The sequence below is a fragment of the Linepithema humile genome, chromosome 1, assembly GCF_040581485.1.
Source record: "Linepithema humile isolate Giens D197 chromosome 1, Lhum_UNIL_v1.0, whole genome shotgun sequence".
In the NCBI taxonomy this organism is placed as follows: domain Eukaryota; kingdom Metazoa; phylum Arthropoda; class Insecta; order Hymenoptera; family Formicidae; genus Linepithema; species Linepithema humile.
The window spans coordinates 42,922,959-42,936,269 of NC_090128.1; the positions used below are offsets into that span (position 1 = coordinate 42,922,959).

A 13,311-nucleotide genomic window follows, 5' to 3' on the forward strand; every position below is an offset into this window, starting at 1 on the left:
TAATCGAAGTCGGCGATTTGCGCAAATAGTCGACAGTTTTCGTCCAAAATTGAGACTCGCGATTTTTACGATAAAAGAATTCGGGTAATTAGCGCGCCACTCTTTTTCGCAATATATCACGCGCGTGCATTATGTGGGTGAAATTTTAACGCGGACGAGATGCGAATTTAATTAAACGATATTATATTTCCGCGATAATTAGCGCTAAAAGGAAAAAAAATAATTTTTAGACGAAACAAGTAAGAGTAAATAATGTAAAGTGTAATTAGTGCGCGTAAGTAATTCGATTATTATTAGTTCATTATTCGTTTGTTATCAATAATTAGTTTAATAAAAAATTTGCATAAGATCGTTCGCGGAACATGAAATTTGCGTAAAAAAGGAATCTAATAGAGTCAAAATATAATCCGCATAAATATAAGCACACATCACACTATATTTAGTCATTACGTAAAATACAAAGCGCTCTTCACAAAGCTTTGAGAGCCAGGCGACGCAATAAAACGTAATAACGAATAAATCAAAAGGATGCCGGCCAATAAACTCGATTGAACCAGCTTTGGCACATTTGTTAAAATCCCCATCCTGTCGCATTAGACACTCGAATGCGCGGCGTTGCGCAAAATGCAAAATACAAAACGTGTAATGCATCAATAAACCCGACACGGTATGGATGCAAGCGGCAAAATGCAGCTAATGCACAACTGGCATTTTCGAGAAAACAAGAATACAAAACAATCGGGAGTCGTAATGCAAATTTGGCAGCGCAGTGTGTTTCGACAAATTTTTTTGTTGCTATCAATCAACGGTGTATTTCAACTATTTTGCAGAATATGCGACAGACATTATTTTTATTTACGCGATATTATATACATACATATATATATATATATATATATATATATATATATATATATATACAATGCTGTATATATATCGCGTAAATAAAAATGATGTCTGTCGCATATTCTATATATATATATAGTGATAATGCGCACGCGATTGTTTGCATGGCAAATCGTTCGCTGCTGTTTCATACGTACATTTCGAGTCACGCAGTGTCCATTATTCCCGACTTCAGTATGCGGAAGTTATTGGTAAGTAAGACAGTCGAGACCCGAGTATTATCTACGAACACTAGTTCTCCATGGACTGGGGCTTTAACTTCGGAGTCGGCAATCCTCGCCACAAAGCGAGGACGATAGTTTGGCTAGTGCTAGTTCGATTAGTTACATGGTTCGTACTACGGCTTATGGTTAACGTCGAACGCTTAAAGCCAAATGCTCGCTGATCGTCCACCCGCTGCATATGTATGCGTTCCGCAGTATCTCGCAAACGACCCCATGATCTGTTCGAGTCTTTCGAAACTCTCCCAATAATATTGCTCGTATTGGAGCAGCACACCGCAAAAGACTGATCTCGTATTTCTTGACTGGTTTGTTTATTAGCAAGGTTGAGAGAAAAAAATATCATAAAAGAGAAAATATACATATTCTAGTGACTTGTCGGGATTTTTATTATTTATTGTACATAAATGAAGGACTCTAAATACCATGATTTCAGATTTAATTACGAAAATATTTATTACTGATAATTACAAGAATAATTACAAGATGTGATATTCTGCAATGTTGTGCAGATTGGAAAATACGACGGTCGGAATGAAAAAGAATCATTTATTTCGTATAATAGCCGGCTTGCTATGAGGAATAATGAACCGTGTAAACCAGGAAGTCGCAGATAATAGCTGAAATAATTCGGTTTATTTTCGACGAAACGAGAAATGATTTGACACGCGAATTTATTCGCTGTCAGAAATTAAAGCGGACGTAGCTTAATTTTTCTCATCCTCTTGTGCCTCCAGCTGAAGCTCGCCTTTAACAGGGCGCGAGACAAAAATTTCAGCAAGCTCGTTTTTCATCCACGGCTGCGCTGGCCGGCTGCGGCTTTTCTTTTGCTGTAGCTCGGCACGTAACAAACGATTCGTGGTGTGTCGACTTTCAGAGAAATTTTCCTCTTATTACCATTGCACCATTGTATATTTAACACCGGCATAGTACGGCTTCTAATACACAACGAAAGAGGGTAATATTCAACTTAACAGCTAACGAAATCGATTGTGCAATTGTATTAAAGAGAATAATTAAAGCAGATTGTAATTTTCAAATCAATTTGTAATTTTCTCTTTTTTAACATAATTATAAGACTGATTGTGACTATACTGAAAATTTCCCGATAAACTAATTATTGTTATTACGTAATACTTTGTATTATAGAACTGTATGTCGCTTAATTCAAAAGATTAAAACTTGAAGATAAAAGGGATAACAAATTAACTTTTTTTTTTAATTTTTAATTTGTATATATACAGGGTGTCCTATTTTAATGTCCCATCTTTAATAACTTTGTAGAAGTTGGTTTTAGCAAAAAATGTTTCAGACAAAAGTTGTTGGGTTTGGAGGGGGACATTTAATGATGACATTGGTTTAACTTAGGGTGTACATGCCAAGGTCATATGGAGGTCAACTTTGTTTTTTTAAATGGAATACCCTATTTTTTATTCCAAAATCTAATAGCTGGTGTCAAGAGCTTTTCAAAACACTATAATGAAGTTATTTTTCATTAAATACTTTTCGAGTTATGAGGTTTGAAAGTTACATTTTGACATAAAATACAAAATATCTTGTAAAACATTCAATTTTCGGGAATCTTACATTAATACTTTTATGCACAAAATAATGAGACGAATCAATTGGTATAAAGAAAACACATTGGTTTTAAAAAAAGTATGCAGTTGCATGTTGCAAATTACATATTTTTTCTTGAAAGTAATTAAGGGTGGGACATTAAAATGGAACACCCTGTATATGTACACTTTTACACTATACTTTAAATGTGTATATGTGTGTGCAATATCGACTTTTATCACCAATTGACATTACTAATCCGCATCATTAATGGAGCATTAATTATCAATAATCGAAAAAGAGTCAAAAGATTAAATTTAAAAAATCTAGACTTTAATATTATCTCATTATGTCTATCTCATTATGTCTATTAAATTTTGTCGAGTAACCTAATCTTTGTATCTTTCTCACCAATAGATCCTCATTTACTTTAATCATATCTGTTACAGGTGCCACATGAGAACACTGTCCAACATCCACCGTTAGCACCATTGAGCACTAGAGGCACCCCGAATAGTCTAGGGCTAAGATTAGAGACTGAATCGCGGCACTTTGAAGGAAGCGGCGAAACAGTTATCATCAAATGTGTCGCCCAAGTAGGCTCGAGGGACTACTCGACCGAGCGCAAGGTGCAAATGGAACATGTGAACAACCAGAGGCTCAGCGCCGGCAATCTGAACTCAGCTGTTCGCAGGACCCGCGCCGGCCGCCTCATCCCGCTGCTGACGATGATTCTCGCACTCATCTCGCTCACGACGTGATCTGCCGGTCTTCTCGCGTGAGTCGATCTTTTCGAACGAGAATTAACGCGCACTTCAGGAATGCGCGGCAGATTCAGTGTCAGTTGTCCGATCCTTACGTATAAAGTTAGGTTTAGCGATTAAGCGACGATACCCGATTAGCGATCCAATCGATCTGCTCGTTCTCGATCTAACCACGCTTTCGCATTCAGCGACGATACGACATCGTCATTGTTCATCAACAAGTTGGAAAGATATATGGGAAATAAAAATCTCGTTGAGATCAGAAGACGATCGCGATAATGGCGATGAGAGAATAACTTTTTATTGATAGCATTCTATTAATTATTTACAGATAGTTTTCGAATATTAGCTTTATTTTTTTTTTTATTCGATTATTATATTTGATTTATCAATAAAAGTTGAGAAATCATTTACAGTCGATGTATCGCGACGATAGTTTTATAAACAAGTAGTAATTATATGAATACACCTCGTATATTTTAAACGACTTTATAAATCAGTATTCTCCGTTAGATGAATACTTAATCGAAAGTTTCCCCGTAATTTTCGCAGCGACTTTCCTCCCTCTCTTCGGTTTCTTCTTATCATATTTAACTCCCAATCCTTTTAACGAGTTCCAGATCTAGGATACTCTTTAAAGTTCCCTTCGATTGCGGCTCGCAGCCGTCATTAACTTTTCATTCAAGTTTTAAGATTTTACTGCTAATAGCAAATGTCACGAGCCAGATAGTGCGAGTGCAAAGTTATCGAATAATAATAACGATCAGCGATATCTTGACAATTTAAGTTTCCAAATTTGCGACTTTCGCTATAACATATTCTCTCAAATGTTTTCGGTATTTCAATAAAATCTAATATGAATTTGAAAAGCCACGCTTAATCTTTTTGACTGTTATGACAATCTTCGCAAGTCCATTCCGTTTTATACTCCAACAATTACTGCTGTGGATTTTAGACAGAAATAGCTGCACTTTATACGGCATGCACACGTCATATCGCGGGGATATAAATTCCGTTGCAGCGCGTGCAAATTCCGTTTTACGAAACGCGCGAGATTAACTACTGGAACGCACATAAGTCGCCGCGACGCTGCAAAACGCGCTTGCAAATTATGTATAAATCGATCAATGAATTAACTGTACCGGCACCAACAAAACGAGATTAATAATTCGGATATCTCACGTTGCAAAATTGCAAGCGCGCGGTTGCAGTTATGAGTACGAATTATTTTATTAAAAGAGAGAGAGATTCTCTTACAGGCTCACGTAAAACTTTAAAATCGCGATTATTTCAACAAAAACAGTTTGTACAACGTTGGTACGACGTGAATAATGACTCAATTGTATTGAAAATTTAATCGAAACTCCGCGATAGATTTAGTCTGTTGTAACAAAAACATATATAACGGCGGATTTGAGATTAATATAGAGATCAATATTTTATTGCTAGCGCGAAGTTTGTTCGGCGAATATTGCTAATTAATAATTCAATGCAATTTTTTCAGAGCTTTTTTCCATATTTAATCGACCACCCAGCATGATGTATATTATTCTCTCTGCAAATGAAGAGTTATTCTTTTAATTCGCTCAATTATTATTTCGGAGAATTTTTTAACACGTAAAACTGGATGAAATTTTCCATTAACGTACAATTCGGCAAAATATTTGGCGATCTCTAAATGTATCACGATTATCCAACGGATTTTTACTTCAACGGGTGTAGTCTGACTATTGCAGTTTCATGTGTTTCGGCGCTGATGACAAAAAGTGTTTGGTCGCGAGAAGCGAGCACGCGCGTACGAGTGCGAAGAAAGGAAAAATCTTGAGAGAGGATTTTGCAAGAAATGGTCTATTCGACCGCACTTTGGAGAAGACGCTATAAAAGGCAGGAAGGCAAGAGAATGCGAATGAGAGAGCAAATGCGAGAAAGTGAAACAAAGTTCGCGCAGCTGCGGAGAAGCAAAGAAAAAAGAAAGCGAAACGAGCGGGAACATTGTGTGTGACCGAAGTGGAGATACGAAGTTTGACTTCAAGAATGAAAGTAGGTGTGATATTATAGTATTTAAGATTGTGACTCGCGCGCGCGGGTCGTCCAAAGTAGCCATCTTCTAAATCTATTTTTTCTAAATCTATTTTTTTTTAATCATAAAAGTATGATTTTTTTATCGTTGAATAATTAATTTTCTTGAAATGCATCATAATTATGCAAATTTGCAGACAAGATCTTTTTAATAATACTTACATTTATGCTGTCGGCTCATTTAGAGTTTCGCACAAACTTGAATCGCAAGATGAATGCAGCAGTATAAGCATTTAATTTTATTCAAATTGTTGAATCAATTTTGTTGAACGCCTATTTATGCTTGTACAAACGTAGAGTCGCGAATTATCGAAGACGGCTAACTTTTGAAGAAAGCGAGTGACTAATGAAAATAGATGGAAATTGAAGTGTGCTCTATATGCAAATAAAAATATAAGAATAAACGCGACTGGCCTCGCCGCACATATCACATCATCGACACACACGGCAACACATGCTTACACACGTAACACATCGCACATCTACGTGCGCGCGTACGCACGTACGTCTGGATTAAGAGATGGAAGGTGAAACCAACCCCCGCAGGGTGTGCAGGATACACATATATCACGAGACGGTTTCCTTTTGATCGCTATCGCTCATCGACCCGAGCGTTATTTATCGGCCGGAATAATTTACGAGTTCGCGAGAGAGAGAGATTCGCTCTGTAGCGCGCATAAATGCCGCTTCCGACAGCGATATTCAGGTACGAACCTTTGTGCCTGTATGCGTAACATTCATGTGGATCCATCCGCGGAAAATTCTGGCGCATATTTGCGAGCCTGTGAAAGTGCCAAGAACACTTTTCTCGCGTATCGCTTTCCCGATCGGACGTATTTATGCGCGCGGCGAGAGACTCGTCGGAAATCATAAACAGAAATTTTTCGTATATCTACCATTATTAGATTTAAGAATTTATTAGATATTAAAATCTAGTCCTTTTCAATCGAGTCTTGTAAAGTGTCAGAATAAACTATTATACCAAAACCGCTGGATGAGGCAAGTAAGAACCGAGATACGTTTTTGTGATTTTAAATATGTGAGCATGCATCTTTTTGAAACACATATACGCACACCTCCTTTGGAAGATGTTTCTTCTATTCCATTACATATAATCAATAAATACTTCCGTTTTATATGTCTACAAAATTTGAGTAAAGTTTGCGTACATCTGATTCTCTCAGATGAAGGAAATAAAGAACGGATTTCGATCGAGCTTGCATGACGCTTCGTTAATGATAAATCGTCGAAACGGTTCAAGTTTCCAATAAAGCAATTCGCTTTGAAACGTTTGGATAAACGCATCTCGATTAAATCATTATTTGATAATTTATAACTATTATCGTATTTATCCAATCATTATTTTTTGCAATTTCGACACATCAGAGAATATTTGTTAATTCAGCAAAGTTAATTTCTCCAATTAAGTTAATTTCTCCAAATAATTGCAATTTGTGCAATCATGCATTATTTTACATTTTACACAATTTATACATATGAGAGCAAATATTAAGTGTTATTATCGCGAGACTCATTTTCCTAATTAAATAATTTAATGAAATATTATTTTCTTTTCTGCAAAATATTAACATTATTCTGTTCTATTTACGGAAAAAAGAGATTACATGTGCAAATAATTCGAGTGTAATAAGCCCAAGATGGTATCCGAATTGCGTCAGCAGAATTATGTGATATTACTTTAAACCAATATCTACCGATCACGACCATAAGTTACATCACCGAAAGTTCCTATATTTGCTTAACGTTATTGGTGTCGCGAAACGCAGCTGGTCCCAGATGAACGCCTAAATCGACAGTGGTAAGAATTTTCTTCGCTGCGGCCCCGATCGATCAATATCCCAATTTTACGGCCCATCGAATCGCGAAAGCCAGGGACAGGATCTTCTTTTGGTGCCGGCTAAATTCTTCGTATGTTCTTCAGAAAGAGTTAAATGAATTCCCGGCGAAAACTTAGAACGCAGCGAACGATTTCCGTCTCAACAGAAAAAACCATTCTCTTCAAAATTTTTGTACGAAAATTTTTGTATTTACGAGCTAAAACTTAATCAAATTTATTCATTTACTTTGATACAGACAACAATATCAAAATTTCTTTAAAAAATTATATTAATTCTAATTAGGACGTTAATTCAGAAATTTATTTGAAAAAAAATAAAGACGTAATAACAAATTCATTTTTCTAAAACGTAATCAAAAAAACTTTAGACATAGAAAATGAAAAGCCGAAAGATTATCTGCAGAAGTATTTTGATAGAGAGCAGGTCGATATTTCAATTTTACAGTCTGTCGAGCACCAAAATTCAGAGTCGCGCGAGTCTTCAACTGGAGAATGTCCTCGAGATCCCGCTTGGATCCCGCAAATTTGTGTCTCGTCGGAATCCTTCACTGGATTTCTTGAGAAAACTCTTTTACCGCTCACCGCGCGTTCCTGAATCGACTTTTACGAATGGAATAAAACTCAAAACAATATTTCCTAGAAAATTTACGATCCACTTCCATTTCTTTTATTTGTCGACAATTAAATATGAACTCATGCAAAATTCATATCTCGAATGCGGGAAAACCATCTCTCAGGATTCACTTCAACATTGTTCGATTTCCCATATCTCTTGATTTCTTTTTTTGGTATAAAAGATAAAAAAGATGTGCGTAGCTAAACTCCACTTGTTTTAATCATGAAATAATTTTAAAAGAATTGAAATCTTTGCCATCCAAGGAAACACTGCCACGACAATTATTCGGTCATATGTTAAAAGAATATTGAAAAAGATATTTTGTAAGATTTTTAAAATGACTTTAAATCCTTGTATCTTAAGGGGATGCTGGAGTTACCGGCCGAACATTATATTTTTTCGAACAAGAATATCTTTTTATTGGTTGCATAGAATTGTAAATCCTTTTGCAGGAGTAAAGTGTACACAAAAACGGAATTCAGGCTGCTTGACTTTATTTGAAAAAAAAAAGAATTAATAACAAAATTTGTTTTTATTCATTAATTTATGTTCTGCTCTTAGGATAACATATTGTATAGAGCTATCTATTTTCGTTTTTTATAAAAGTTTAACAGTTTTAAGACGCTGAATAAGAGCAGCCCGAATTGCGGACTGCAGAATAGAATGTTATGGAACCATTAAAATTGGGCTGAAAAGTCTAATGTAAAAAATATTCTTGTCCGACTATTTTTACATACGTGTGCGTCCAATATCGGTATAACAAATGAAAAAATAACAGAAGATTAGTTCCAAGATAATATCAGAGAGGCGCTATACAATAATATGCGAATATATACACGCACCACACATACGCATACACAATACATTCATACTTAGATTATGACTTATGCCGATAATATCACTCTAATTTTTAGTTCCATCGAAATGATGGCGCTTTCGCGTCGGAGTTCGTCAGGCACTCCAGCATCCTCTTAATTAAAGATTTTATTAAGGCTCCTGGTCCCGTAGCCGTGAACTCCGCGTTGACAGTGGCGACATAATTGTGGTAGGAATAAAAACCTAGTCGAATTTACCTAGTCGATTTATTGTATAAGTAAATAGTGTAACAGTTTGACCTAATCAATTGATACGATAAAAGTAAATTACTGAATAACATACAAAATGCTAATTTATAATTCAAAAATTTGTTTACAAAAAAATAAACGCGATAAATACAGAATATATATAGCTTAGTACCGTTACCGACATGTCCATATGACAGAAATTCTCATGCAGCGTCTTAGGTGGAGAATCGATGAACTATTAGACGTGAAAAAATGACATGTTGACTACCCAATTTATTCTTGCGTGCCATTTCGTTAATATTCGTTAAATGTTAGTGCTGTGATATGTGACGTGTTCATGAAACCTGTAAAATTATCCGAAAACTAAGATTAGCAGGGAAAGCCCAACGTAGAAGGAGTATTTTCTACTCATACAGACAGCTGTCAACCGTGTGTTTTCTCGCATAATTAGGCTTCGCTTCACGGTTGATTTAACGATTGTTTATAACCTGTCAAGGAAAAAGCATAGTTTTCGGACAATTTTACAGGTGTCTTAAAGCGATCTAGAGTGTTACTTTGTTAAATTATCATTTTATTTAGAAATGGCACGCAAGAATTCTCGGCGTGTCATTTCTCGCTTCTGACGTCACGAATCTAATATGGCTGCGGTGACTACCCAGGAGCCTTAAAATCAGTTTATTACTTACAAAAAAAACAGAATAAAAACACGTCGCATTAGTATCTGTAAAAAAAGAATAAAATTCTACATCCCTCAATTCTGAAAGTTACATAAAACTAATCTTCTTTGAGGAGAAAAAGAGAATAAATGTAAATTTATTTTTTCTATCTCGAATCTGCATATGCCTGCACATGTCGTTCGGGTTAACATAGTCGTAAACATTTGCTCCGTTTGCCAAGCTTCATCCGAATGTGTCGGCGAATCCGATAAAATCGTGGATCGAAGAGCAAAGCGGAATCCCTTTGTATGAGCACGATCGATACCTCGATTTTATGGACCGACGAGCGCAGAAAGCTCGCGAGAAGCTTGCGGAATGTGTTCTCTACTTCGCACGTTTTGTCGATTCCTTTTGTTACTCGGTGCACACGGATCCCACATGTCGTGCTAAAAAGTATGACGGCCTTAAGAAAGTTCAAGGAAAATGCTCGTACACTTTTGCAACTTTGCGCGTTTTCGCGCGTCCTCGCGCATTTAAATCACGTAAACTAAAACACGTAGTTTCAGCAGTGATTATGCGAATTATCGATTCTATCTATGATGGAACTTTTTATCCGAGCACCCTGCGGATACGCGCAACGTGACGATTATATAATACACTCATACACTCGTACATATAACACACACAAAACGTACGCTGCCGGTCTACGAGAGCGTTAGATAGGAAATAAAGAGCCCTCTAGCGATACGCGTTTAACATGTAAATCGATAAAGTATTAATTTAATTAATTCAAGTGTTAATCCCCCTGTAATTATAGGAGAGCGCCCTCGCGAGCCACGATCAAATCTCGTTAGTACGTGTAGCGTATTTAAAAGGTTATTCGTTTGATGTAATCGTGGATTGCGAAGGTTTGCCAGCACCTGAAGGAAAGGCCGTGGGTTCGAGTTGGATTAAACTTTCCTGAAAATTTCAGATCCCCAGTTATCTTCCATTGCGTTAAGAATTGTCAGTTTTCCGAAGTAGCAAAGCGACTTCTCTCATAAAATGAAATTAAAGTCCACTTTCTTTTGAATAGTCGAAATTACACCAATTTGTATTAACTTGATTTTCCAGTAAGATCGAATCGATCAAACGATTTTGGTCGGCTATGTAAAATTATTATCGAATCTTTGAACGAAATGGGACTTGTAAAATCTATTGAATCCAAAATAATAGGATAGTAGACTTCAACACGAACGAATCCACCTTTTACTCGTTGCATTTCGTATTATTACGGTTTATGGCAACCTAAGTAAAAATTATACTAGGGACACTATAACTGTAAACGTGATCACGATGAAAGATTAAAGTAATACTAATTAAGAAATTTATGACATACACATATTTGTACGAAGTGTCCCATCAGATCTATTTATGACAATTTTTTGAATAAATTTAAAGTACATTCAACAATAAATATATAAAAAGTTTAGCAATTTATTTTATATGCATTAAAAATTAGTTATAAATTAGTAACTTTATATTAAAATTTTAATTAATTTTAAATAACCTTTTTTTAAATTTGAGAGATTATATTTTACTAAGATATTTAACATTAAACATTAAAAAATTTTGCAAAACGTTTCTGCTCGATTTTGCATTAAAGTAAACGATAAATAAGAAAAGATCGAACCTTGTGAAGAATATACTTTTAATAGAGAAAAGAAAGACATCGATGGGTCATCTTGTATTTTGTGTGTACATATATAAGAAAAGCGATTTTTTGCGGAGTACTCAATTAATTATCTCGACTAAGCGTACTCGGCAATTAGCGTAAATGACCATGCACCATAGTGCGAGGGTGAAGAAAGGCGAGAATGGTAAATATTCTTCATACAATGTAAGTATACATAATGTAAGGATTCCCGGAGGAGAGAGAATTCGACCGCGTATGCGAACACGCGGGTACTATGCGTGCAATGTGCACGTGCGTGCCAGCGTGCCTGTGAAACGATTAGGTGTTAAAGTGTAATGCACAGAAACGCGTGGACGTTTATGTACGTTTATGTAAGTAACATAATATTAATGGTAAGATGAATATATTGACGCGAAAAAGAGAAAAAATTCAAAGATTATATATATATATATAAATATATAGATATACATACATACATATATATATATATATATATATATATATTATATATATTGCAATAATTGCTGTTGCAAGTTGTCGGAGTGTTTCACGCATACATATAAATATAAATATATATCTACATATACATATGTATATGTATATATATATATATATATATATATATATTATATATCATTGAATATGTTTTATAGGTTTTAGAATATACGTTTTTGCTAAATCGGCGAATCGAGTGACGAAGTTATTACAGTATACATCTTATAGATGTAATTATTGGAGGAATTGACACTTTTTTTTTTCTTTTTTTTTACGCATCTGAGTACATATCTACTCACTACTGTGTTTTTACTATGATAATACGTATTATTTGTTAATGATCAAATAATTTTTCACATTTCTTCATATATGTAAATTATGTTATATTTGCTGGTCTATATATATTCATCTAGATTTATGTCACGTCGAAATAGCTGTAATTTATCAATTAATTTATAATCTTTATTCTCTTAGAAAGATTACTACACTATAGTATATTAAATAAATTGGACGAATTAAACCTGACTTCCAATATTATAAATACACCAATTTCACATTTTATTGTCCTTCACATTTTAACTCCAATGAGATTTAAGATAACAATCTTGTTTTCTTTATTTTTAATTCTATTATAAATACAGGGTGTAATTTATTAATCATATTTTTATTTATTTCTATCTTCTAGTTTTGCGCACCTTCTTTTTGCGGGAACACTGGTATCAGAAAATTTACAAGGAAATTAATTACACAAACTTTACATAAATTTATGCAACAGTTATTAGCGTAAGAACTAACTAGTAAGTTTATTTGATTATTGATACTGATACTGACAAGTTGTGAGTAAAATTTCTGCCAGATTACAACTACATACTCGGTAGCTATGGAAACCGCTGTAAATGAGACTGAAACCGATAAACCAGAATTTACATATGAACATGCATACGTGATGATATTACCAAACTCAGCTGTGGCATGATGTTACCAAACTCTCTAGTAAGCTGCATTCGGTTAAAAATCTCCTTTTACGACGTAACGAGTATTTTTCTCGATGTCTCACGCTATGCTTCAGATTCCGTTGAAATGATAATTCGATAATAAAATAATGCTGCGTAAAATTCAAAATAATGCGATAATGAAATATGGATCAACATATGAGAAACGAAAAAATTAACATTTTTTAAAGAAATATTTTACTTTTAATTAATGTAATTCTTAGTTTTGCGGTATTACAAAAAATTATTGTTAAAAATAGATAAAAGCATGTGATTTAAAGTCTAAGTTTGCAACTATGGAGATTAATTTAAATTTTGAATAATTGTTGAACAATTATAATAATTTCAGATTATTTTGCATAATGTGAAGAAAATAATTTCACATTATTGCGAATATTTTTGTATGCGTTTCTTCCGTCACTTGC

At 34.7% G+C, this 13,311-nt stretch overlaps 1 protein-coding gene across 2 annotated transcripts in view; it reads left to right on the forward strand.

The window, feature by feature from the left end:
* The window catches only part of LOC105675049 (uncharacterized), a 236,865-nt gene extending 224,446 nt beyond the window's left edge, over positions 1-12,419 (forward strand). For both annotated transcript variants that reach the window (XM_067361107.1, XM_067361106.1), the window contains one exon: positions 3,137-12,419. In XM_067361107.1, coding sequence (XP_067217208.1) covers positions 3,137-3,448 — 312 coding nt within the window. In that variant the 3' untranslated portion in view covers positions 3,449-12,419. The remainder of the gene's footprint in view (positions 1-3,136) is intronic.
* Positions 12,420-13,311: the final 892 nt, after the last annotated feature.